The sequence below is a fragment of the Malurus melanocephalus genome, unplaced genomic scaffold (assembly GCF_030028575.1).
Source record: "Malurus melanocephalus ecotype Western Australia unplaced genomic scaffold, MMel_1.1 scaffold_177, whole genome shotgun sequence".
In the NCBI taxonomy this organism is placed as follows: Eukaryota; Metazoa; Chordata; class Aves; order Passeriformes; family Maluridae; genus Malurus; species Malurus melanocephalus.
The window spans coordinates 962,746-990,508 of NW_026623409.1; the positions used below are offsets into that span (position 1 = coordinate 962,746).

General features: G+C 42.9%; 1 protein-coding gene across 7 annotated transcripts; it reads left to right on the forward strand.

The window, feature by feature from the left end:
• The first annotated feature begins 107 nt into the window (after positions 1–107).
• NOD1 (nucleotide binding oligomerization domain containing 1) lies at positions 108–27,763 on the forward strand. Of its 7 annotated transcripts, none has more exons than XM_057372699.1 (14): positions 108–171; positions 2,076–2,252; positions 3,267–3,359; positions 6,757–7,095; positions 8,960–9,134; positions 10,326–12,129; positions 14,203–14,286; positions 15,318–15,401; positions 16,928–17,011; positions 18,463–18,546; positions 20,571–20,654; positions 21,274–21,357; positions 23,391–23,474; positions 24,908–27,763. In XM_057372699.1, the coding sequence occupies exons 4-14, from the start codon at positions 6,880–6,882 to the stop codon at positions 24,978–24,980; spliced, it is 2,856 nt and encodes a 951-aa protein (XP_057228682.1). In that variant the 5' UTR covers positions 108–171; positions 2,076–2,252; positions 3,267–3,359; positions 6,757–6,879; the 3' UTR covers positions 24,981–27,763. The 7 variants fall into 7 exon arrangements, with proteins under 7 accessions (XP_057228682.1, XP_057228684.1, XP_057228688.1 ...); XM_057372701.1 differs by having other exon boundaries at positions 2,076–2,205; XM_057372705.1 differs by lacking the exon at positions 15,318–15,401.

A 27,763-nucleotide genomic window follows, 5' to 3' on the forward strand; every position in this document is an offset into this window, starting at 1 on the left:
CCGGGCGGGTGCGGAGGGAAAGGCGGTATGGGTGAAAGGGAAGCCGCCAGCCATTCCTGCGTGGGGAGGAGCCGCTTCCCGCTGGGGAGGAGAGACCGTGTGTGGGGCGGGAGGGGGGTGAGGGAAGCGCCCGTGGGCTCCTCCCCTGACCTCCGTCCCTTGGCCGCCGCGGTGAGTGCCGGGGAAGGGCCGGGGCCCCGGCGGCTCTCGGGGTCMGGTGCGGGCTGGCGCCGGGAGAGGGCTGGCGGGTGTGAGCCCGAGTGTCTGCTTTCCGTAAACCAGAGTTTCTGTGGGACCGCGGGAAAGGYTTGCGGCGTGGGAGGGGAAGGGCTGCGCCGCTCCTGAGCTGGAAACTTGGTGTTTCCTCAGGAGGGTCCCTCCCGCCCCGGCGAGGCGGCGGCCGGCGGTGTCTGGGAGTGGGGAGCGGGGACGGGCAGCAGCGCCCGCAGCTCCTCGGCGTGGGGACAGCGCCTTYGTACCAAACACAGCAGCGCTACCGGGAGTAAATGGTGTACCATGCGAGGATGCGGTGTTCCTGAGGGCTGTCAGGGAAAGGTGGCGAGGTCCCTCCGGCGGAGGAGGTGGGCRGGAGCGCCCGCAGCTGGGCGGGATGCATGCTGCCCCGGGAGCCACGGTAACAGGGTGCGACAGGATATTTGCTTCCCCGAAAAGAGGAGTGCAGGTCCCAATCTATGCGCGGAATCACGCGGGGCTCGCTTGGGCCCCGGTGCTTTGCTTTGCTCACTGGGCGCGAAAGAAGCTGGAAGAGAGGGAGGCGGGAGCGGCTCGCAGGGCAGGATGGTGCCCCGTGGCGTGGCCGTGATTCCATCAGCTGCAACTTTCCTTGTAGGATTSGCTGCTGGTTGAATGTGAAAATAGTAAATAACAGGCAAGAAGCAGTTCCAAACTTATAGACAGAAGTAGATTGCCCCCTCCTCCTCTATCTCGTAACAACAACAAAAAAAATCCACAGTGTTTTTCTGATCGGAGAAGATGTCTTTGCTTTCTGATAGCGGTTCTGTGTTATTTATTAATCTTTTCCCACCGGGAAGGAGTTACAAGGAAGCCACATGAAGTCTTTCTGGCAGGGGCTTCTTCATGCATCCAAATACTCTATATAAAAGTTCCCTTTCTTTACAAAGGAAYCTGTTAGGATATGTAGGAACAAAACCTGTGAGGGATGTGAATATTTCTGTCAAAGCCTGTGCCTTTTAAAGAAAAGCTTGTTATTTTACCAGATGGAGGCAGAAACAATTTCTTGTGTTCTTTTATATCTGTTGCTCTTCAAATATCTGGGGATGCTTACAAAAGCTTATGAAACAGTCAGAAGAAAGAGAGAGGGGAGGGAGGAAAATCTGCTGAAAGATACTGATCTCTGTGACCCCAGAATGATGCTAAAGCAGATGAGTTGTAATGGATTTACACGAACGTGATCTTAACATATGGCTCCCTGGGCATTTATTGACGTATGTAGCATCAGTGATGATAGTTAAAGATTGTGAAGTGGAGTGTGATGCGTATGCTTTAATTCACACAAACAGAATAATTTAAGATCTGCACAGGGACTGTGTACAAGCTCTACCAATGCACCGTTTTTGCTATAAAAATAAAAGGCTATTTTTAAGTACCTTTGGGAATACATTGCATTGCTTCTCATCAAACATGCAGACTTTTTGTGTAGCATATGTGCCCATTTACTTCTGATCTCAGCATGTTTTTGCTGTTCTTGAACTAAATAAAATAKCTGAAGTTCTTTTAAATGTGAGAGCTGCTGTGTGGAAATAGGTGTYTTATTCACTTATTATAGATAAAGACTGACTGCTGTTGCAGTCTGTGACATAAGATGTGGAAAATCAGTCTCTTTTCTGTCTCTCCCAATGATAGCAAAAAGTTGAATTTATACTGGCCTGATGGGGTCCAAATTACCAAGCATGGCAAAGTTTCCAATTCTCCTCTTGCTGTAATGACTGTCATACAGCTGGCACTGTAAAATAGCTTTTCTCAGGAAACAAATCTGACTTGGAGACACAGAGGGCACAGATTTTCACGTGAAATGGACCATTGTTTTCATACAGCCACCTCTGGAAGASCAATTGCCTTTTGAATGCTACGGACAGAAGGCTATGCCAGCGGGGACTCCACTAGACCTGGGCTGGAACTCAGATTTGTGTGCTTCACTATTGTCCCAGCAGAGCTGGCTACTAGGTGTGTAAATCCTGAAGATATTCCAGCTACTGGCTGTAGATAGCTAGGTAAGTAGCGCAGCACTTTATTTCACAGACAATTTAAAGGAGCAATTCTTGTCACAATAGCAGAACAACAGAAGTAGTATTGATTGAGTTTTCAGCTCTTCAGAAATGTTCTAGATTGGTCTTAAATCAGTTGCTGTAAGGGATACTTGTAAATGAACTGCTCCTTGTATTGTCTTTACTGCACCATCCTACTTGGGAGTCTCCTTGGGAACARCCAGCTCAGTAAGAACTCAATTCCCTAGTTGATCCGAAAGTGGAGATGTTTTTTTTTGCCATTATATAAGATCCTTCAAGCCCTTTATCTTCAGCATTTACATTTGACAAGACCTTTTTKTGATAAACCAGCACATTCTTCGCTGCCAGGGGTCTTGCAACACTGCAAGTGGAAGAGTCATAGAAGTTTTGTTAGAAGAGCAAGGAGGTCTTAGTGAAAAGAGGATGTGAGAAGGGCAGGGCCAGGAAAAATAGAAATGTATATATGCTTGCACAATGCTGAGAGCAGAGGGAACTCAGAGGAAACACTAGATGAAAGTGCCAGTGCCTTCATGCAGAAGCCAATGGCACTGCTGCAGCTTTTTGACATGGACTGTACAAAACCCTGCTGGAAGCTTTTACCGTACCTCTTACTATGACAGATTTCATTTCCCTTTTTCATTTCCCTCCTTATTCCTGGCTTGATCCCTGCCTTGCTTCCTCTTTGTTATTCTCAGTTACACAGGTTTATGRTAGCATTGATTGCCACATTTGCTGTTGCTTCTCACGCTGCTTCAATATCCGTCAACATTTCATTTGGCCAAAGCTCTGCCTTCCCTTTATTCTTGCCTTTTGCAGCTGGTGGGTAAGCACTCTGCTCTTGGGTTCTTTTAATTCCTGCTAATTTAATTCAGTCTGTTTCCTGTCTTCTTCACCTGATGCACTTTGCTGTCCTCAGAATGGCTAGCTGAATTTCCTCGCCAACGTAATTGGAAGTCTCTTCAGTAAGTCATTGTTTATTTTTTTAATTTTTCCTCTTAGGAGCAAGAAGTCCATTCTGTTTCCAGATAGGAAGCTTTTCCCCGTGAGTGTTTCTCCTGTTGTCTCTCCATACCAGACTCCTGCTTCACTCAGGTATCATCTGTCTTGGCTGTCTCCATTCCTCCTTAGGTGTTTTGCTGTTTCAGCTACTCTGTCAAGCTTGCAAATCTTTCCCTTTTTCTTGCTCATTCTTCAAATAGATTCACAAGGTGTTGCTGTTAGAACAGGTGATCTATTTTGACCATAACTTGTAAGAGCCTTAAGGTGTGTTTCAGAAAAATTATTTTATTCACTTTATCCTTTTCAGAAATGGGAGGCAGTACACTGAGGTGTCTTACTTCTCATTGTATGTCTCAGTCTTTTCTAACAGCATCCCCATGACTGATGCAACATCAGYCACAAGAATTACACTGGAATTGAATCCAGCATCTGGAGGACCTAAGATAAGGCAAGGAACAGAATATGCACTCTAGCAAGGAAGTGCTTTCAATGCCTATTTATAAGCTGCATAAGCATTTGCCTTTAAACGTACCAGATGTGTAACCTAGCACTGTAAAATTAGCATCCTTTGTATTGTAAAATTAACAGATCCTTTCACAAGAGACTTAGCAACCATRTGTTCCCTCACTGAAAAGATTCACCTTGAAGCACTATGGAAGCTGGGACTCTTTCCAGAAAGAGAGGTGATGGGCTTGCAGATAACATGGGGACCTCAGGGTGTCACACATTCGCCTCATGTTTTGAAAAACACCACCAAAAAACCCCTCCAAAAACAACAACAAAAAAAAAAGCCAATAACACAAAGAAAGCTCTAACAAAACACAATCATGTATGTCAAGTTTCTTTGTACAGCTGATACACTTTGCTATGAATACACGTGGCAGGAAGTCTTTCTGTTCCAGCACCATTTAAGGTGTTCAGCTCTTCATCTGGTATGGATTTTCTTACTCTGTAAATGGTGTTTTTCCTTATTAAAAAGGACTGATGAAAAGTACTGTGTACTCCAGAACTGGGTGGTGTGGGATTTTGTCTTAAATTTAATATGTTCATTGAAAATATCACTGAGTACATCATCATCATGCATAGAATTCATATTGCCAGTTCTGACTTCCCTGCTTGGCATTTTTGTTCTTTCTCCTTTTCTCCCTGTTGTTTAGCCTCACTTTCTATTCCTTTTTGATCGGTTTCTTGTTTCTCCATTCTCCTGCAGYTCATCCTGTGTGAAAGGGAGCATGSCCTGTCCAGCAGCATATGTATACACATCCTTTCAGTAGCAACCAGGATTTGTACTGACTGGGATTTAGTCAGATGCAGGGCTGCCCTCTTTGAGACCTTCTGATCGTTCCACATTTTCCATGTTCTCTCCTGCTTCGGCATTTCTTCTTTCTTTTCTTACATTCTTTGCAGATGGAACTGAAATAGTGAAGAAAATACTTGTATTTAGTTTGTACACTTGACAGCACTTCATTTCATTCCTATGGTTTTCTGCATATTTGTCTCAGTTCTTCTTAGAAAGTAGGAAAAATGAAAATGTGTTAGAACAGTGTGGTCCTAGAATAGCCAACTCAAGCAGGGAATGTTGGGCAGATGCAGTATCTTAAAAGGAAGCTTAATATTTCTATTTCATGTTTTAAGGTGACTCTGTCTCTTTAACTAAGAGCCTACAAAAGCTCTAGAGTAAATGATGTTTTCAACATGTTTGGTCTTCATGGTAGGGTTCATTTATGAAATGAACTTTTTTGAACAAAGAGATGTGCCAGTGTGGCTTCTAGGAATCTGAGTGACTCAGAAATCAGCCACTTCCTCGGGTGGGTCATCTGAATGGCGTAATGAAAGGTTGATTTGTCTGAGTAGATGCAGTCACTTACTGGTGTGGTAAAAAAATTCAGATCCCTTGGTTACATTCCGTTTGTTTGAAACAGTTTTGCCATTTTGRGAGTTGGCTGTGACCCAGAACGGTTGTGCTGGGGATTTGCCTCATCTCAGCCCTTGGAGAGCCCAATGCTTAATGCAATTATCTGCATCCATGCAGGTCAGCAACCGTAAATTTGGACCTCTTGGGAAATCCRAGGAGCTAAGCTGGTTTGCCCTGCTGGTTTGAGTGTCGATAGTTAGTATCACTAAAATGCAGTAGCATAAACTGTCTTTCTCCAGCATCAAGCAGGAGAAGCTTCACTGATGCAGCTTCTGATATAGAAAACCCATAGAAGTGAGATTGTTCTAGTAGCAGGTCACTTAAAATAATCTGTGAGCTGGCAGRGCTCAGTTATAGCTTGCCAGGGGAGTGCTGGGGAGCATTTGAAAAAGTTTGCCATCACTGCAAATGTCTTCAGAAATTGAGAGAATTTTGTAGCAGCAGAGTTGGCATGTTTACAGAATGGTTAAAGGGTTTTTGTCTTTTGTTTCTGTTAATGTGACTGTAATCAGAAACTAAGAACATTCTTCCAGATATCCCTTGACCTGCTGAAATAACAGTATGTTTTMACTGTTACTGGGGGATGTCAGTCATTTGTGTTGATCATACAAATTCTCCTTGTCTGTGTGGAGGTGATTCAGTTGTGATCCTGGYAAAAAATTAGCTTCTTGCATGGGAAATTGTATGTGCAAGCTTGTACCTAAATAGTACCTAAATAAACTTATTGAATTGTAATTACAATATAAATTCATGCCTACTATATGGCAGGCACATTAACTACAATTAAAAGAAGCCCTGCTTTAGTAATACAAAAGAGAGCAGCCTGATCCTAATTCCTCTTGCTTTATGCCTTGTAGAGAAAATTGGGAATAAATGGGCATCTAAAAAGAACTCCCAGGACGTGGTCTATAGAACAAGGGCATCCACTGTGTGTATATGTGCAGACAAGGAGAGAGCATTCATGCTGAAGAGTATGGTTTCAAAATAACATCCCTCATGGTGTTGGTGAACCTAGTGTCCTGAAGCTAAACTCTTTTCCCTTATTTAGCCAAAATCATCTCAGAGTTAAAAGGCCTCACTTTCAGGAACAGGTATCATATTGGCAGCACTTTATACAGAGTCTCTTGTTGTAACAAAGAAAAAGCAAAGTGAATTGCTACTATAAATTAATGCCTCTTACAAAATTAATTGCTGGGAAGTATAATTTTATTCCATTTATTTCCTTGTCCAGATTGTGTTTGGACAGATGCCCTGCTTTATCTACTAAAACATGAAAAGTTAATAAAAAATATTAAATTATGCWCTAGGAACAGTCAGTTAATCAAGCAGATGCCAGTGGTGGTGTTTGAGGCAAGCTACAGTAAAATACTGGTACAGGAGGGAGACTATCTGTTGTAGATATTTTATTTTTCAAAACCTGAACAAAAAGAGGGAAATACCTAAGGAAGAAACATTATTAAAAAGTTGGCCATGGTACTGCACAGAGGTTGGGAGTGTGTCTGTGATGTGTAATTGAAGGATGTACGTGCATAAAAAAAGGTTTACACTGAGGTTCTGTACAATTCCTTTTTGCAGGCTTGGTGATATGAAGGACAGATTCCCTGTTTGCCTGAAGTTAAAGCCAAGCTGACCTGTCACTACAAATGCACAGTTTCTCAAAGATGAGGCTTGGGGGAGCAGCTTCTTGTTATCTCAACCATGGAAGGCCAACTTGGTGCTAATGTGGGCATTTCCATGAAAAAGACTCCAGGAGCAAACCCTCCATCCTTCATTGCTTTGCTGAAGGTTCACCGAGAGCTTCTGGTCAGTGGGATCCGAAACACGCAGTGTTTGATTGATAACTTAATTAAGAACGACTACTTCTCCACTGAAGATGCGGAGATTGTTGTCCAGTTTCCTACTCAAGCAGATAAGGTATGATTTTTTTTTCCCCTAGCCAGTGAAACCTTTGGTTATTTTAGTTTATCACCAGGTTTTAAAGGTTTATCTGACAACTTCACATCTAGTGTATTTTCTAATCTTTGTTATTTTGGAGTTTCCCCACCCAGTTCATCCTGGATGAGTGTCTCCAGCACATCCCTGTGCAGCACGGCTGGCACTGCTTGCAATGCCTGTTGGCAGCTGTAAGAACTAGCAGGGTGATAATTGCTGTTCTGTCCCTCCCAGCTGCAGCTTTGTCTCTGATAAAAAAGTGGCCACATGGTTGTCAGAGTATAGGAAGGAAAATCTGCTTTAGCATGCTGTGGGACTGATCACCCTGCTTTAGGAGAGACAGAAATGAAAGGATTTTTTAGAAGTTAATGGTTGAGTGTTGTCTGTATGCACACCTTCCATTCTCTTTAAAGACCTACATATGTTGTAACTGTTTTTATGGAAAATTGATAAATCTTGGCATATTTGGGGTTTTAACACATCTTTGGATACCAGTAGCAAAAATTATTCCCCGGTCTTACGTTAGGAGAAAATTGCTGTGTACACAGTTGTTCCATGCATCATAACGTGAAACAACTGAGGAGATTGTTTCCCAGACCAACCAATCATGCAGCTTCAGAACAYTGTCACAGTTAGGGGCAGGCACACCATAAAAAATCCAAAGACCTTGGACTTCACCAACAGTGCAGATTTTCATAAAATAATCATTCTCGCTAGCGTGTTGGAATGGTAAAACAGTGCTCACACTGTGTATAGGGTCAAAGCTGAATAAATGCAYACTGTATGATTATCTCAATTTCTTATTGTTCAACATAATATTCATGATTGTTGTACCAAAGCTGAGGGGGAGGCCATGCATCATGAGTCTGAGCAGAGACAGAGAGCAGGCCACAGTAGTGTAAGTGAAGTGGACTCTGTGGGAGCTTCTCTGGAAGGCATAAAATTGCTTTTTAGAGCATACAAATTGTCAGAAAAAGCTCCATGTGTTTGTTGCGCTGCATGTACTTCACCCTGCTTTAAGCTCACAAGAGACCACAGTCTCTAGAAACCCTTTGTCTGGTTTAGAGCTGCATTCTTCATTCATTTCTAGCAAGGGGGTCCAGAGATTCAAAATGTGCCCCTGGATGATGGCTCTGCCTTGCAGAGGTTTTGTGCTAGGGCTGCCTTTTAYTGGTGCACAGAGATCACCCTCTGCCTTGCCTGGGGAGGTGACACTTGGTGTTGAGCTGCTCCAGACACTGCCTGGTAGCCATTGGTTTTGGTAACCACTGCGGGCAGTGAGGCCATGGTACCTCAGAGAGAACCTGAAGAATTGAGTTGCTGTGYTAGAAGGAGAAGTTGTAGGGTTTTGGCTAGCGTTAAAATCCAGGGAGAGGTTCAGCCTACCCTGCTCTGCACCTAGTTGGATCCTGAGGAAAATTCAAAATTGACTGAAGTATTTACAAAACAGAGGGTGAATTTAGGGCACTGAGAAACCAGATCTGTTTTCTTTTTAACCAGCACAGGATTTAAAATACGCTATCTAGCCAAGCTGATGAAATCCTTTGGGTTCTCTCTTGAGGAATGGTRTTTATCCATTTTGCTTCTGGTTAGTATATGACTGAGCTACAAGAATCAGACCTTAACTTGCAGAACCATTGCAACATTCTTTTGCAACACTCAAACACATACAGCAGTTGAGTTTTGTGATGATTCTAATTCAGAGCAAGATTTTGATTTTGTCTTTTTGAAGCACMAGTTTTAATTTTAGTCCCCTGCTCCAGTCCAGAAAGGATCCTAAAGTAGTTGACAAGTGCTACTGTAATAAAAKGCTGTATCAATGATCTTTCCTGTGGTGTTTCTTCAGGTTCGCAAACTTCTAGACTTGGTTCAAAGCAAGGGAGAAGAAGTTTCAGAATATTTCATCTATGTCCTGCAGAAAGTCACTGATGCTTACTATGAACTTCAGCCGTGGCTGGATGAAATAGGTTACAAGCCYTCAGAGAATATTTGTAGCAAACCTGTGGTAAATACAGATCCAGGTAAGGCATCTCTATCCCTTCCCTTAGAACTGYCCTGCTTTGTAGGAAGCTCCAACCAGGTGACAGAAGAGGAAGAGTCTAGGCTGGCACAGCCAGGGAAAACAAATGTGTGCTTGCTAGCAGYGGTAGCCAGATTAAAAGGCACACTGTTTAACCCAAGGCTGATGTTGATAAATCACATCCTGTTTTGTTAAACTGAAGCTCTTTCCACATTTGTTTGTGGATATGTAAYGCAATGGCAGAACCACCTTGTGCCAGCTGTAGTATTTTCTAGGCCTCTACTACAATTTATTAGCAACACTGATATTTTGGCAATGGACTAGCCAGTATTTCATTATGAGAACAGTCAGCTATTGAGGCAGGTTGCCCAGAGAGGCTGTGYRGTCTTCATGCTTGGGGGTTTTCRAGATCTGAGTAGACAAAGCCCTGARTAACCTCATCTGATGTCATAAATGAGCCTGTTCTCAGCAGGAGGTAGGACTAGACCTTCTGAAGTCCCTTCCAAYCAGAATTATTCTGTCATCCTAAATRAWGATTGTTAGCAACCCTAAAAMGTTTAAATATTGCAGGAATTATTTCCTCTGTAGAGGTTTTTCCATACTACATAAATAAAGGAATTACTTTTTCCCTATCTGAAACAAAGTTTCTGTTGAAAAACACAAGCCAACCTTGCACAATAACTGAGAGTCTTTTTTTTTGTCACCTTAAAAGAATTTGTTGAGGTGGCTGGCACTTCGTTTCTAAAATGCATGGCTTCTATTCACAATAATATAAATGGCCAAAGAAGTTAGGAAAGAATTACCACCTACCTGATAGAACTGCAGGTAGAATATAAATACAGTGATATGACCAACAAGCCCAACAAGCCTTTGCAGAGAGTGAAACAGCCTTCAACAAAGGSTCAGGACTCGACTTTGAGTCTCAGATGAAGGACAGCAGCCCCTCAAACCAACACAGCATCAGTACTGGCTTTCTGGAAGTGGTGGCTCACATGTGACCTTTCMTTAGCACTTGAATTTTCCCAAGTGAGTGATGATGACAGCACAAATAGAAGTAATCTGCCAAAGAACCCTTTTCACRTTAGAATTACTTTTGTTTATTTACCCCCTCTGAGTTCCCAAAGGGGTGGGTCATTGTACACATAGGTTTTTAAATAATAATCTTTTTAATAGCAATTCACTGTCTTTTTAGTTAGCAGGTATTGCCAGAAGCTCAGACATGAGCTGGGACGGGACTCCAAGTTTGTTATGTTGTATGCTCAGAGGGARGAGATGCTGCTTGAGGAAATCTACTCCAACAGTATTATGGAGCTGGTCAGTTTTACCAATGAGAGTCTTGGCCAGGTGGGTCAATTAGAAGCCCTTTTTGATGATACAGTCGGGCTAATTAATGAAGATGGAGAGACTGTTTATGTCTACGGTGAYGCAGGAATTGGAAAATCCATCTTGCTGCAAAAGATACAAAGTCTTTGGGCCAGGAAAGAGTTGGACATTGGGGCCAAGTTTTTCTTCCGTTTTCGGTGTAGGATGTTTAGCTTCTTCAAGGAAGATGAAGCCATATGTTTGAAAGACCTGCTCTTCAAATATAATTGCTACCCAGACCAGGACCCCACAGAAGTGTTCCATCACATCTTGCARTTTCCTCATACAGTTCTTTTCACATTTGATGGCTTTGATGAGATCTATTCTAACTTTGATCTCAGCAGCGTACCTGAGATATGCTCACCCAATGAACCCATCCACCCYCTGGCGCTGCTCGTAAGCCTTCTCAGAGGAAAGCTTCTTAAGGGATCCAAGAAAATTCTTACCGCCAGGACAGGAACTGAGATCCAAAAAAACATCATTAGAAAGAAAGTGTTGCTCCGCGGWTTCTCCAGGAATAACCTGAAGGAGTACACAGCTACGTTTTTCAAAGATGAGCGGCAAAGGGCACTGGTGTCAAACCAGTTGGAAGCTAACCCAAATCTCTGCAGTTTGTGTTCAGTRCCTTTATTTTGTTGGATTATATTCAAATGTTTTGAACACTTCCATTCCATGTTTGACACCCATGAGCTTCCAGACAGTTCTGTTACATTGACAGATGTATTTTTGCTSATGATTGAAGTCCACCTCAACCGATCTCTGAAAACGAGTTTGCTGAAGAACAATATCAGGAGCCAAGCAGAAATGTTCAAATCAAGAAAGGAAACTCTTCTAGCTTTGGGTAAAATGGCATACAAAGGGATGGAGAACTCTTTTTTTATCTTTGAGCAGGAGGAGGTCTCRTCGGCAAACATCTCTGAAGAAGATTTTCAATTGGGCTTTCTCAGAACAGTTAAAGGTTACAGTGGCTGTGACACTCAGGCCACATATGAGTTCTTGCACTTAACCCTTCAGTCTTTTTTCACAGCTTTATTCTTGGTAATGGAGGAGAAAGTGGGTGCCAAGGAGTTACTTGAGTTTTTCAATGAATGTTCTTCCACTGAGACTGCYCAGCCTACTTGCCTTCCTATCCCCTGGCTGAAGAAACAGCTTGCAGGGGAGGATCCTTTCCGAAATAAAGAACACTTTAATTTTATCAACATGTTTCTTTGTGGCCTGCTTTCTGGATCCAAGCAGAAGCTCTTCAGGCATTTAGTTTCACCTGCAGTCTTTAAGAGAAAGAGAAAAACMCTCATCACATACCTGGGGGAGAGCCTGAAATCCCACCTGAAAGGCTACGCTCGGTCCAGGCTTACGAGCTACAACCAGGTGCAGGTGCAGCCCAACTTTGTGTGGATGCTGCGGTGCCTGTACGAGACGCAGAGCGAGAAGGTGGGCAGGATGGCCGCGCGCCGCATGCACGCCAACTACATCAAGCTGGCCTACTGCAACGCCCACGCCGCCGACTGTAGTGCCATCTCCTTCGTGCTGCACCACTTCCAGAAGCGCCTAGCTCTGGATTTGGACAACAACAACATCAATGACTACGGAGTAAAACAGCTCCAGCCTTGTTTCAGCAAGCTTGCGGTGATCAGGTAGGAGTCTCTGGAAGCGGGTCCTTGCTTACCCTTGGTTTGTTCCGCAAAATGGTGGGCTGAAGGAATTGGTCTTGGAAGTGGAGGAGGATGAGGATTACTGCTGCTGGAAATTAATGTTTCAGATCTTCTGAAATCTTTGTTCATCCAGTCACAGGAGCAGGGATAAGCTGTGAATTTGGAAACAAAAATGGAAAGGGCAGTAAGAAGTTGCTGATCTTCCATGATCTTCCAAAGCAGAGAATTTTGAATCTGTAGATTTAGTTAGCTCCATCTCAAATTGTTTTGTCTCAGAACAGGATTTTTATGAGAGAAGGTGCTTAAGGGAAAAGAAAGGAAACAGAAGTGCATCCTCCATTACCTGAAGATTGCCAGAGGCATCTCTGCCCTTGGTCATAAGGGGTGAGGGAGGATCTGCTGTTCACAATAACCCTTGATCAGAAGTTCTGCATTTCTTGCTTTTGCATCCTGCCAAAACGTCTGACTTTCATAAGACAAAAGCTGTCATGTAGTACTCCATGAAAGGATGTAGTTCAAGTCTCCAGGTGTGGTGTTTCCCTGAGGTGATGTGAAGGGAGCACATGGATAGGTGTGAACAGGGAGAACTAAYTCCACCTCTAACATCACAGGCCAGATTGTGTCACCTCCAGCCCTTCCAGACTGGGTCATGTAGCTATATCTTATTTGTCCAAACATTTAGGTGCAGAAAATCAGAACTTCATATATATCTTTTTAAAAGCTCCTTCAGCCTCGTGAGAATTTGGTTTTTTAACAACTGGATTTACTCCTGCTGTTTAGCTGTGCTCTGCCTTGTTTTCCTCTAGGAATGAATCAAAGCAAGTGACATTTCTTTTTTTTTCCAGTTAGTTGCAAATTGACTGACCCCCCTAAGGGAAAGAAATAAGGAAACTCCTGGGGGAAATGCTTAAGTATGTAAGACAAAACAAAGGAGAAAAGGCCAGCCTTTCATTCTTTGTCTTTATCATGTGATCATGCCATACACAGTGTGGTGTTAACACCATTCCCAGCACCAAAACAGTCTTTTAGGTTGCCTTTTTGTCTTTATGGATCTTCAGATGTTGGAGCTKTCATTTCCAATGAGCAATTTCTGCAGATCATTTCTGCTGGAAATATTTCCAGCAGTTTAGCCATCCCTTTCAAAGAAGCAGGCTGTACTAATCTGTAGAAACTGGCTGATTTCTCCAATGTGCTGGTGCATTCCAAAGGGACCAGGTTGCTAACTAGCAAGTGTTAGGGAGGCTGTTGGTGGTGAGGGACTCTCAACAGGGAATGTTCAGCTACTGAATTCGTGTACAAACTAAATGTGGTCAAAATGTTTTCACGGGGACAGCTTTACCCAGAAAATATGATTTATCACAATTGGAATGCTTCACTTGAACCTGTCCATTTAGTGAAGGTGAAGTTACAGAAAAACAAAAAAAAAAGGCAACAACAAAAAATCCACCCCTAAACAATTGTGAGAAGTATTTTCATCCTGTGAATGCCTGACATTGATTTGTTTCATCCTGTGAATGCCTGACATTGATTTGTTTTATTCTGACAATAAAATCAGAAACATCTAGCACACCCATGGACCGCAGTTCTGTTTTCTGGCCAGGGCTTTTCACAACCTTTATTTGGTGAAGGCTGAATGTGTTGTGACTTTCAAGATGCCTGGCTTTCACTAGGTACTCAGAAGATTGCAAGACTAGTAGTTTGGACAGCTTGCTTTTGCTAGGGTGTTAAGCAGACTTTCTTCCTGAAATCACAGTAAGCACAGGAGGAGGGTGAGATGTTTATCTGGTGTCTGACTTCCTACATTTTATTGTTCTCAGTTCTGTGGACAGCTTCCAGAACATTACCTAGGAGATTTGGGCTTTCTGATTTTTATCATTTTTGGAACAAGCCRTATGAAGCTGAGCTTACATTTCCCTTAACAGCTTTTAATATGTGGCATAAGGACCTGTTAAAATACCAGAGGAAAATGCACAGGTCTGCARTCATTTGTTAACTCGTGTGTTATAAACACTTGCAATCTGTATTGATTCAGGCTTTTCATTCCTTTCTTTTCAGGCTCAGTGTAAATCAGGTCACAGATCACGGCGTAAGGATCTTGTATGAAGAGCTCTCCAAGTACCAAATTGTGTCTTTCTTGGGGTATGTACCCAGTTGGGAACAAATYGCTCAGTAGTGATTCTAGAAAATARAACTCCAGTGCTGACAGTACTGACACAGCAGAGGTGGGGTGGRAACCACAGTTACCTCCTCATTTGGTGACCGTAAGCAAAACAGCTTTTTTTGTCAACAGTGATTCTGTAACCATTCACTAGGACAGGGAGCACAGCTTCCTCTCCCATCACTCTCCCTCACAGCCTCCTGCTGGCATCAGACCTTTCTGTGACAGTGTGGACTGCTGTCAGGTGACTGACCTGTGTGATTGCTGATTTTATACCAAAAGCCTTCTGCAGGAGGGGGAGAAGGCTTCATGCAAGCAAGAGAGCATGTGCAGTTACAGCCTGCTGCTTTCTCTGCTGTAAACTGATTTATTTCAACCACACAAAGCAGATACAGCTTGGTAGAAACTCGTGTCAGGAACATGTACTTTCAAGTGTCATGTTCATGATACCAATTTATTTCAAGAGCTTAATTAGTTCTTAATGAAGTTGAAGCTGGAAGGCACATTAACTCTGACTTCCTGCTCTTGGTTAAGTAGCTACATAAAAATGACTTTTTGAAAGGTGAACATGAATACCAAGAATAGCTTTTTTCCTCCAGTGCCCTAATGTAAGTACAACTGCTCAGGTATCTGCTCTTCAGTAATATTTGCAAGGGGATTTTATGACTTTTAAAAGACCAAAAGTACATTRTGGTGTTTTCTCTTTTGACTTATCTTCTGGCAATATTATTTCTGTRCTAGCACAGGAATAAAGGGAAGCCTTGTTTACTTGTGGAGAGCATTTATTTAAAAAATTACATAAATATTCATGATTTGCAGTCTGGTCTCCTTATATTTTTTATCTAGCCCATCACAATATGAATTATATATCAAAATAGAAATACARGCAACTGTGAATATGTACAAAGCTGTACAGAAAAGATAGATGCTATGTGTGCATCATAAAACATTCAGGTTGTAAATATTTAACAGCAGTAATAACCTATTTTTACCAGTGTGATTTTTCTTTAAGCTTATACAACAACCAAATCACTGATGTTGGAGCCAAATATGTTGCAAAACTAATTGAAGAGTGTTCAAGCCTGGAATATGTTAAGTATGTTGAAWTTTTTTCCTTTCTACAGTATCCCAATTAAGATTAAGCAACTTGAAAGGGGAGAGAGAGTAGAAAAAAAGACAAAAATGGTATTTGAAATAARATATAACTCAGKTTGCAGTTGTATATTATCTTGCAGTAGTCTGCTAGTGAATGGCAGCAGATGAAACTCTTGAATCCACAGTCTTTTCAGGAGTTAAAGGAGTGCATGAGACTTTTTCTTTACCTAAATCCAGTCTGAACACCTGAGCGAGGCTTAAGCTGTGCATGGACCTTGCTGCTGCTTCCAGTAGGCAAATTCCCTTGGATTTAGTACCAAGCCTTTTAGTGTCTGATCTTTTATGGGGCACTGGGGTCAGGCTGTGCTGGCATTCTACCTCAACTCTGGAATTCCCAAAATTCACTTGGCACRATGTTCCCTTTAATTTCTGGAACTTGCTCCGATAAGAGAGTCTGGCCATGTATTGGTTGGACATAAAGGTAAATCATTAACCAGTGGTTTAATTGTGACTGTAGCAGAAACCAGAGGTAACTGCAGCAATGTCAGCCTTTGGTAGGAATGTAGGAGCTGGAAGCCAGGGACTCCTGGGTTCTAGTCCTTGTTCTACYACTAACCTGGTCTGAAACCCCACTACAGCCACATCCTTCCCACTTGAAATACTTGCAGACTTTTGAAATCCAAGAGCACTTTGGTTCTTTCACTTCTTTGACAGTGATTTGCTTATCTAATCTGGCTTTCACAAAAAAAAAAAGCCTGTTGAAGATGGTTCCTTTCAGGCTGCATAGTAACCCTAGAGATTATTTTGAGATAGAGTGCATGTTCATGTGCCTGAAGTCAGCCAAACAAGACAGTTTTATGTAAATGTAGTGGCTTGGGGGGSCTTGGGGGATTGGTCTGTTCTTTAAATCAATCCATATGCAATTATTTCTTCCTTGAACTCCAGCCATTTGATAGCCACATAAGCCAAAAATAAAAAAGGCCTTGTGTAAAATGCCAGCCRGAGACAGGGACTGCTGCGCTGACCTGTGCCACTGCCTGTTCTAACAGAAAGACTTGAAATTATTGCAGTCTGTGCTTATCAGCTGCAGTCTACTCTGGAAACACACASTCAAGAAATGCTCTGTTCCCTATGGCATCATGAAACATGCTGCATGTAATTCATGAGCTCTGTGGCAACTGCTCATACTATGAATTATGTTCAAAACAAGGCCGGGGTCCTTGCCCTGAGGATCAGTTCCTAAAGCTCATTTCTTACATACTGAGTACCAAACAAAAGACTCTGCTGTAATACTTCTGATTTGGAGGGCTGACATGCAAAACATGCAAAAGGCAGCATAAAATTGTGTCTTTTAGTCAACGGTCAAGTGCCTACAGCATTTTTTTTTGCTCTAGGTTAATCTTGGATAACTGCAGGTAGCCTCCAGAGTWAATTATCCTTAAATACTTGTGTGTGTTTCTGGAGTGGTGTTCTGATAGCAGCACAGCTGTTAGTGATGCACCTCATCAATTTATGTATTTTGTGCAGAATAGGAGCAAACAAAATAACAAGTGAAGGAGGGAAGTGCCTTGCCCAGGCCATCCAGAAGAGCAAGACAATGTTTGAAATTGGGTAAGTTCAGTGCTARGGAGCAGAACTTAGGGCTTGATCTTGGCAAGGCATCTGTAAATCCAATCCATTAGGATTCCTTTTTTTTCATTCTCACCTTCTGTCCCTCTGCTGTTCCTTCCCCCCTCAACAGCAGCATTAGAACAAACAAGTGCAGAAGCACAGCCACATTTTCCATGGAAAAGGAGGGATGCTTAGTTGTTCTTCAGTTCACACAATGTTTGGTTTGGGTTTTGGCATCTCTTTTTCTTATTTTTTCTACTGTTCTGACAGAACCTTAAAGGAGAGACAAACAAGTTTGGAGGACAGCATGTAAAGATAGCCACTTTCTCTGTGGCAGCACAGCTCCTCTAGAGATACTTGGTTATTTTTAATCTGTGTGGTTTTATGACAATTGGCCCAGCACCTAGTTATTGAGTGTCATTGTTACAACTGTCAAACCTCCTGCAACACATCCTGATAAAGCTGTGAGCTGGGAGAATAAAAAAGAATTCACATCATCCTTTTCTCTTAGTCTGTCCCTAACTGCACCGTCTGCTATTATTGGAGAGAGGTCTGAATATATTCCAAACCTTTAGTTCCTGYCCTCTTTCTCAGGAAAGGTGCTAGGTTTGATTTATTTTATTTATTTTTCCCCTTCCTTCTGGCGAATCCCAGTTTCTCTTTTCACTCTACAGGAGAACATATTTCTTAATATTTAGTACTTGAATACATGGAATCAAAACGTCTGCAAGGCCACTCTGAAAATCACAGTAGCTGTGAGACATGAAAATCAGATTTGTACAACCAGATTTTTGGCCTTTAATTCTGTTGTTCTACAACATTTCACAAGTACAGTGAACAGCCTGCACACTTCCATATAGCTGGGTCTGCTGTGCTGTACTTGCTGTAATTTCAGTGAAGGACTCCTATTTTCTCCTGTGGAGGAAATGATCCCTCCAAATGGATTTAGGATAGCTTGGACAGAAATGTTTAAACAGATACATTCAGCGTTTAAATAACAAACTGCCCTGGGTTTTAAGGACAAGGAAATTCTGGGGAACTTACTGGAAGTCCGTGTGTTTGGATACCACAGAGCTCAATTGATTTTAAAAGAGCTGCCAACTAATTACCCATCAAGCTGAGTGTGGCTGTGAGTCATCAAGCCATGATCCCTATAAAAAACACCAGGACTTAGGCTCAGCAGAGGCACTTTCAAACCTCATGGTACAGAGTGAATTTTCAAAGAAGTGGTTGGTCTGCATAGGAAGGATATGACCAGATACTCCTACTAAATGTTGATCAAATCTCTCCAGCTTGTACCCTTCTCTGACAAAATAACCCTCAGTGTTCCCAAGGRTTGTTTTGCCTTTGGATCAGGGAGGAGGGGAGGGGAGGGGAGAGAAACAGGGGGAATGCATTGCCAGGAGTCAGTAGGGCAGCACAGCTGATTCCTCCTGTTCTCTCTTCACCAGGATGTGGGGCAATCAAGTTGGAGACGAAGGAGCAAAGGCGTTTGCAGAGGCCCTGAGGAACCACCCCAGGCTAACAAATGTGAGGTAAAACACCAGCAGAGCCAGTCAGCTTGTTGCAGCGCTGACTTTTCCATTCTGATGTGAAGCAGTGACTCTTCCCACCAAGAGTTAGCTTGGAATGCCATCTGGTATTGCAGCCTTTGCTATGCAAGCAAGAGGTGCAAGCAAGAGGCCAGACAGTGTCAAAAAGCCCTGTGGAGCCATTAGCATTAAAAATACTACAGGACTGGCATGCTTTCCTCTATCTGCACCTCCTCCCCTCATGCTGCACAGAGTTTGGTCATTTGTGACAGCACGTGGTCAGTGAGTGCCATTTTGATCTGGGAGCATTAGCAGCAGAAGGCACCAGCTGTCACAGAATCGGGCTCCCAGCGAGTTCTGTGTGAACAGTTTCTATTGAAGGTGCAGCAGCTCTTACCAAAGTAGTTTTTAGCCCATAATATATTTGGGATGGGGACATTCTCACATTTGGGCTCATCCTGTACTCCAGTGGAGCTACACCACCACACAATCAGTGCTAACGAGATGTCGTCCTCACTGGAATTCAGGGATGGATCTCAAAGTAGCCCTCTAGGAGCCATAACATGGGTGAGGTTGGAAGCACAGCAGGGGGAGAAGTTAGCAGCGTTAAACAGCCCATTCTCTGCCAGGCTTTTAAATGCTGGSTGGGGATTTAAAGATTTAAAGATGGTTTGGAGTCCCTGCACGCAGCAGGAGCACTGGGTTCATGGTGACCCTTTCCATTTGTCTCCCAGTTCCACTGGACTCCATGGTCAGTGAGCAGACAAGGCTCCTCAGTTTCCCCACAAGGTGGCACATGGCACTAGTTTCTTCAGAAGTACTCCGGGAGTTTGGGGCTCTCTGGAGAGTTTATTGCTGCCACTTCAGATCCAGGGATTTCAGAGCTGGTGCCTTGTCCTCCTTTCTGCAAGCGGGTAGTCGAGCTTAAAAATTAAAAGCTGAACAGGTGCAGTGACCTAGATATATTTAAACTTAAAAGCCATCTGAAATAGCCATCTTCCCATAATTGCACAATCCATCCAGACGCATCAGACGTGAAAGAAAACATTTTGAACTTGAATCAGAGCTGAGGGATTCTCACATAAGAGCAGATATGCTGATGAATGTGTTTGCAAGAATAAAGAGGAGTAACTSTGCTGCCTCGAGCTCGGGTTTGCTGGCATTTGTGCAAGGTGGATCCTCTGCTCTGTACTTGCTCTTGGGGTCATTTATCTCCCACTGGTTAGTCTTGCTCCATGATTGGAATTAATAGTTAGCAACAATGCAGTGGCAGCTTTATGYGAAGACCAAGGGAAGATAATCCCTACTACTGCAGTTTACTTTATTTGCCATTTTTAGACCCAGTCATGATGGGCTGAGATATTCAGTTTCAGCTGAAGCTAGGAAGGACTCAYGCTAATATATACCTGTGCCAGTGCTCTACTTGGTTCCTCCTTTTACCTTTTTTGAGATCTTGCATTATTTTGAGGGGACAGATGCTTTTTGAACTCTGAAAGCCTGGAGCTTAACTTTAACTGGATGCTTTTGCCAATGTCTCTTCAAAGAATGAAGGGCAGACTAAGAAATGTTTGTGGTTTGTAATGGAAAACATTTATAAGCTCATCTCTCCATATACAACACAAGTTGTTGCATGTGGAAGAAGAATGAGGTGYTTGGATTTCTGAAGGACTTAAAGGACAAAGTGCCCAGTTCCTACAGAGATGACAAAGGCATGTAAAAACCTGTGTACTGCTAAGCACAGCTCCTTGTCCTTGTTAAAAGCCTTGACTCTCAAAATTACTGGGTGCAGCTCTGCTGTCAGCCCCATGAGCACAACTCACTGACAGCAAACCTTGTGGCCTGTATGAACTGCTCTCCCCTATAAAAGGCATGAGAACTCAGTGGTTTGCCAAGTATGAGAGCCTTTGAAACACACAAATGCTGAACTGTACAACTGGGAAGCAGATCATCCGGGTTATTCACTTGTGTTTGGCAGTGGGAGAGCCAAGTGATGCCCTTTCCTGGACATTTCTGCCTTTACTTCACAGTCTGGCGTTCAATGGCATCACCACAGAGGGAGGCCGAAGTATTGCTGAAGCCATGCAGCACAACAACTCCGTCAGGATATTCTGGTAATTGACAGTGTGCTCCCTTCCTTCTCTTCTTCTTTTTCCAGAGCAAAATGCTGTTTTATTTCCTTCAGTCCCATTGGCCCTCCCACACTCCCCTCCTCCTCCTCCTCTCCCTCCCCTCATCCCCTATGCTCTCACTATCAGCAAGCTATTAGATATCCCTTTGGAAGAATGTGGACATGAGTAATGGATCAGCAGCATTCCTTTGGGACACATTCCAATGACTCAGTGTCATGCCTCGCTCTGCTCCTTCCATCTTGCTTTCCCCATCTCTCTTTTCCATCATTTGAGGTCAAGTTCTTTGTCCTCAGTTTTTGCACCTCTTCAGTGTTGTGTGTACCTTTTCCCACTACACCTCGTCCACCTTTCAGACACTAAAGCATCACGAGAAAGTATCATTAGAACATTGCTCAGAGAAATAAAGATCTGATACTCTTGTCTCTTTTACCTCCAGGGCTTCTCTTCAATATCTCTTTGTGYCCAGCCTTTACAATTTGCTCAGGGCAGGAACAGCACATCCCCCTTTGGCTGTCTAAAGCTAAGTCACAGACAAGCTGGAAAAACAGGGGGCTGAGAAAGAACGACAGCATCCTAAGCAAACATTTTCTCTCCCACTTAGGTTGACTAAAAACGAGCTGGATGACGAGGCAGCAATGAGTTTTGCAGAGATGCTGAAGGTCAACAAGAAACTGGTGCATTTATGGTGAGTTACATTCCACAGTGGCACTTTGGCAGTCACTACATTAAAGCTTCACCTTCCAAGTCTATGTAGGTCACAGTAACAGTTTCTGTGCATGGTCTGGATGCAGCTGACTGCTTGTAGACAGTTCTAACGGGAAGTTAATAGAGCTGCTGTCTAGCATTTGGAACCTGCTTTCATGCAGGGAAAAGTTCAGGCTGTTTCTGGTAACTTTCAAACTAATAATTGATTTCATTGCTCCTTAGGGGAACAGCACTGGCCTCAAAGTCGAAAGTTAAAAAAAAAAAAAAAACCAAACCAACAACCCAAGCAGACAGCTAGAACAGAATAAGATTACCATTCTTTCTGTTCATCATTGTTCTATGAAAGTAGCTCTTCAACCAAGAACCTKCATGACAGACACTTAAACTGTGTCCCATTTGCCCAGTGCTTTCTTTTAGGGCTAGCAATACACTGATGCCAGACACTCATCTCCAAGACATAAATCCTCATGAAACCAGGGATTATTTCTAGCAGCCACAGTGAGAGTTGTTACACTTCGAAGACACACAACTTTTCTACTCTRGAGGTTGTCAATGGAGGGGTTGGGCAGATGTGAGCTGTAAAAAAAAAATAGCCATCCATTCATTTCAAGTGATCAAGGGAATATCAGAAATTGAGTCCCTTTACAATCTTTACAAAGACTTGGCTGTCCACACTCTAGCACACTCTGTATTAATCCTCGTTCCAGCCCCTTAGGAAGCACACTGGCCAAGTACTCGAAGCCTCTTTTGAAAGCAGCAGAAGCTGTGGTGCCCATCACCCTRAAAATGAAAAGGAGGTGGGGGAAGTGCTTGATTTCTTTGTGCACAGCTGCAGATACAATTCACTGAGCAGTTTGGGTTGAATTCATAACAAAATTTTACCCAGCCAAAGCAGGCATAGTAATCTAGACAAATGTCTTTGCCATGGCTTACTATTGTCCAAGGGTTTTTGCCAAGTGGATAAATTTATATCCTTTGTTGACTACCCCAGTGGATACCTCCAAAAAGTAGTGACCTATATAGATGGTTGAATTTGAGGCAGAATTAAAGCCTTTTTCCAGTAGCTGAAAAATTCTATTGGATCCCTTTGCATTTTGATTCATTTACCAAAGTGCAGAAACTCCCTTAATGGGAATGCCTCCCTCCCTAAGAGATTTTTCAGTACACTCCACTTTTCAGCCTCTTCCTGAATCCTGAGGGATTCATGCAACCAGTCACATGGAATGGTACAGCTCTGGTGCTCACCATGTTAGACTGAAAGGTGAGTATTGAATTAGGCCAGGCTGAGGAACATTTTTATACTCATGCAGCTGAGTGGCCCTTGTTCATCTTTAGTTAGTGAGATGGTCTGCAGTGGTTAATAAGTTACCTGCTGCTTCATCAGTTTCATTGCTTGAGGATCTTATGTATCTTTTTTCTTCACTAAGCACAGATGAGACATATTGTGTAGCTGGTAAGTTTGCTTCACTGGGACTTGGCCCTGTTCATACCAGAGTCAAAATCAGTGCTGTATTTTTCAAAGATCTTGTGGGTCTGATAAGCAAGACTGGAGGATTTGGCAGCCTCTAGATCATAACTGCTTAAGCACTAGGCCTGYACAGGGCCTGTACTCAGAATTTTCTGTACATCACTTAAAAATGTCTCACAGTCTTCTTAGTAAGAAAGCAGAGCTAAGAGGTTTGTCTGTCTCAGTCCAAATATCACAAGCCCACATCACTAGTGAAGAGTTCATAGCAGAAATTTGTCAGCTGTATAATTAAAAATGCTCAGTATCTCCAAAATGCAACCACATGCAAGATTAAATGGAAAAGATTAATACTCTGAGCTCTGTTTCTGAAAGTGCCTGTGGGGCATTTGACCAATACTGTGCACTATTCTCACAGATAAAAATCACTGTCATTTGCTTGTGGCAGACAGCTTTGCTCGTTGATGTCAAACTGAGCRTAGGTTGTGCATGTGCTGCAGCTTAGTTTGCATGTTAGTTGACTTGAAATGCTTTTTTTTTTTTTTAAGGCTTATCCAGAATCAAATTACAGCCAAAGGTGTGAAGTGCCTCAGCGAAGCTCTCAAGGAGAACACAACAATTCAAGAAATCTGGTAAAGGTTCCTTTCTCAAAGGCTCACTCTGGAAAGTTTCTTTCTCTTTAAAACCCTACTGGCCTTACTACTTCCCAGCCTAAAAAATTCAGAGCAAGTTTACATGAGGCAGGGGTTGTAGTTACAGCTGTGGATTTCAAACAGGTAAAAAGCCACTGCCATTGAAATATTTCCTTGTGTGTTATGAATGTTTTCTTGGTTCTTATCTGTCTATACCCCTGATTTGCAGAACGTGTATGTTTGCAGGATCAGGGCCTAAATTTATTGACCAAGTTTTGCTTATCCTGTATTTATTTTTTAAATTTTTTAACTTCTCAACATGTTCATACTTTTCATGACTTAAATGCCAACAAGCAGGAGATGGTTCCTTTTAATCAGCTTTACTAATTTGGTTCCTAGAATATGTGCTTGGATTATTTTGGGCGGTGCTCCAAACACACYGAAAGTGCTAAGCTACAAGAAGATTAACTTTTTGTGGGATTTGTTTGTTTTAGATTAGGTGGGCATCACACAGTCACACGTGTACATTTAAGGCAGAAAGCCAAATGCCATATTCCTTCCCTCACCTCAGGGAGCTCAGGAGTCAATAGAACTGAGCTGGTTTTAGCCCTACTGTTTTATTATTGAACATGAAATTCATTTTTAAATATATGTGTTTGTTTTCGTGAAAGGACACTGAATTCTTGCTTAGAAAGACAATGACTCACTGTCTGACTAGTGTGTTCCCCAGAGATGTGGAAGAGGTACTTTYTTTTCAAAAGCCACTGTCAGCTTTCGTCTTCAGAAGAGGCATCAATTCCCCCTCAGATCATTCTGAATCTTCAGACTAAAATCTGTCTTTTGATTCTGGCCTGAATGTTCAGAGGCATTCATTAACCCAAGTAATTTCATAAATCTGAATGGTTTCATGGATTTCAACATTTTTGAGAGTGGCACTTAACCAGGCTGCTCATTTCCAGGAATGTAAGTATCAATGCAAATTACCTTTACACAGCCAGAATTGAAAACTTTGCTGTTGGTCATTTCACATTAATAATGCCTGAGTACTTCACAGAGTTTTCTTCTTGTGTTGTCGTGGAAGACTCAAAATGCTGTGGAGACTGTGTAAATGTCTTCAGACCAGCCCACTGCACGATAAGAACCTTTGTCAGCTATGTGCCACCTGCTGAAATGCAAACAGCTTGGGTTTCCAACAGAGTTCAGCTGCTGGAGCCTAGGTGTRTGTTCAGGCTTTGTTTCTGAGGGAGAAGCCGTGTCCCTTGGATATTCAGTGGGAACAGCAGAGCTGTATCCAGCCTGTCTAACATCCATTCCCTTWGAGAAGCACACAGCCCACATGGCATTGCAAACCTCTGTGCCAAAACCTTGGAAAAACAGAAGATGGGCAACAATCATTACCTTACTTTCACATCCTTTTTATTTTACTCCTCCAGCTTGAATGGGAACCCGATAAGCCAAGAAGAAGCCAAAGCTTTTGAAAATGAAGAGCGGATCATTTGCTTTTGAATGAGGACTTTCCCATTTTGCCAAGTTGGTGTTAACAAAGGTTACTCCTACACTTGGACTGCAGAGTTTGTAAAGGCATAAATCTACAGTGCTCATGGCAGGAGAGAGACACGCAATTAGCTGCCTTTTTATGAACACACTGCACTCCCTCAGCTCCATCCCTTACCCTGACTGTTATTCTTAATCCTTTYGGTTAGTGGGAAGTTGCCTGGGTAAATAATTAATGTTTGTTCGGTGCTTTGAAGATGAAATACAAAGCGTTAACAGACTAAATCCACTGGCAGGTGTGTGCATTTTGATGGCTGAGTTTAGATTTATTCTGTACAGTGATGTAAATAATCTYTTAACTTATTTATACACGTGAATAAAGACACTCACTATACACACATGYAAGAAAGGGTGCAAGATGCACAAACCCCACCAGCTCAGAGTGTTACCTGCCTCAGAACTGAAATTGAATATACACAGCTTTACCACAAACTGTGTCTATGGTAGTTGCTTGCTGTCAATGTTCTGAACATGAGTACTTTCTTCCTGCCTAGAAATTAGGTCCCCATTTCTCCACTGACTACAGGCAGCATTGTAGACACTTCGTTGTTGTTGTTGGGTTTTTTTTTGGATGGGTAGAAATGGAGGCATAAGGCTTAGATTACTTTCATTAATCCTTTCTTACCATATCAAAGCCAATCCATTTTCTTGCATGCAACCAGAAGTCCTTACTGCCATCCCTGTAAAACCATAACCACTTGTGCTTTGGATTTCCAGAGGGCTGCATAGAAACGGCCACCTCCTGTTTTCACAGTGTTTGTTCTGGGGAGGGGGTCTGGAGAGAAATGTGAACAATTAATTAGCAGGCTGTTTGTTGCCTTGGCTCCTGGCCTAGACACCRTGCTGGTGGCACTACACCAATATCACGTTGCCCAGCATCAGTGGGGAGAAAGGACGAGTGAAAATCCACTGCATCAAGTAGAAATCTCTTCTCCCAGCAACAGGCAAGTGCACAGGACTGAGATTGGCTTGGAAAGCTTTCAGTCTGTGCTTGAATCAGTGCACAGAGCAAGGCAAGGGGCAGGTAGTAATAATGAGGATCAGCAAGCAAACCTTATCCTCCCCAAAATGATTATTGTTCAGAGAGTGCAAATTTAGATGCTTTAAAAGAAACCAGTTTGCAAAGCAGTGGGGCATTTGATTGTTTTTTGTGGGAGCATTATAAACTCAAACTCTACCCCACGMTGTAGGAACCTAAAATGGAAAAGCATGAGCCATTTTCCTTCCTTTTCCTATGCTRCCATCCCCCAAAACTTTGAGAAACGATTCTCCAGTTGCTGACTGAGCCTTGGTAGGCTGGAAGAAGAATCTCCAGTTAAAATGCCAAACCAATGAACTCTCACCTTCCCGTCTCACAGATCTGCCCCATGAAGCAAAGAAAATGCTTGCTTTGCAGGCCAGAGCTTCTCCATTTCCTGTGTGGTAGCAGACCTTTCCCAGCCCTCAGTTCTGTCTGCTCCCTTCAGCTCCTTAACACATTTTAAGATACTCAAAAAGCTGTTCACAAAACCTGCAGTTATAAAGAAAAAAAAAAAGACAAAAAGGGGAAGAAAACCATCTTAGTTATTTTTCAGTGGCTTTTGCTCTGTGCCTGTGGTATCAACWCTAATTTTTCACAGGGAGACAGATGAGGTTTTTCAACCATGCCAGAGGGAACTCAACTAACTTGAATGATTTCTGCACCTGAGCCATTTGTTTACTGAAGCAAAAGGGCACACAGTTCGAGATGAGCTGGATTTCAATTGCCAAAACATCTGCCAAAGCAAAGCCTTTAAAGACCTCTCAGTGACTTTAACAAATCAGACACTCATGCACCTTGTCAAAGTGTGTTTTGCCAGCCTGCTCTGATGGAAGGGAGAAGACACTGGTGTAAGGAAAGGCTTTCAACAGAGGTGTCATTTGCCTGTGTTTTGGGAAATGTGCTCCTACTTTGCTCTAATCACAGAATTATTTGCTCATTTACCAGGTRGAAAATACATTTAAAACTCCATTTCCAGTCCTCATTTCACTAATTGACTAAAACAGCTCCCCCCGAGCTTTCCAGTGCAGACAYATCTACCCCTTTTTCGGGCTGGAGCAGTCATTGGCATTACTTGTAGTGACAAGCTCAGCCCCTGCAAATCTCATCCCACTTCTATACCTGGCTGTTACAAGCTGGGCATCCAGAGGGTGTTTTCAGGGACAGCAAATGCARCCTCAGGGTCAGTGGTGGCAGGATTGAGCCCAACTCTATGTAGGACAGAGTTTGGCAGTGATTACAGTGCCAGAGCCAGAGCCAGTGACAGCCACTCATTCCAGAGGTGATTTTGAGCAGCAAACGCTGGTTTGGACTGGGCTGGAGGTCTGAGCTCAGCTCAGTCTGGATTTGACAAAACCAAAGGGTTTCATAGCATCCCGCTCCCAGCTCACCCCGAGCAGGGGGTYTGCTTCACAGAGCACATCACAACTCTGCCAGCCATGCTGGGCAAACCGGGTGTTGCTCTGGGAGCAGCCAGACGTCCCTTGTTTGTCAGCACAGCATTTCTGGCTTGAGCTCTTTGTGGTCTTACCAACCTTCTGTAAGGTGCATTGGAGCAACACTTCTGCAGCTTGCAGTGAGAGCCTTGTTTACTCAAGTTCAGAGACAACTGTAACTTTTTTAAGACTTGTTTGTARTTTGCTGAAGCCTTCTCTGTACACTGCGTCATGTTTTTCCACTCGTCCACTGTGATAATAAACAGCTTTTTAAAGAACAA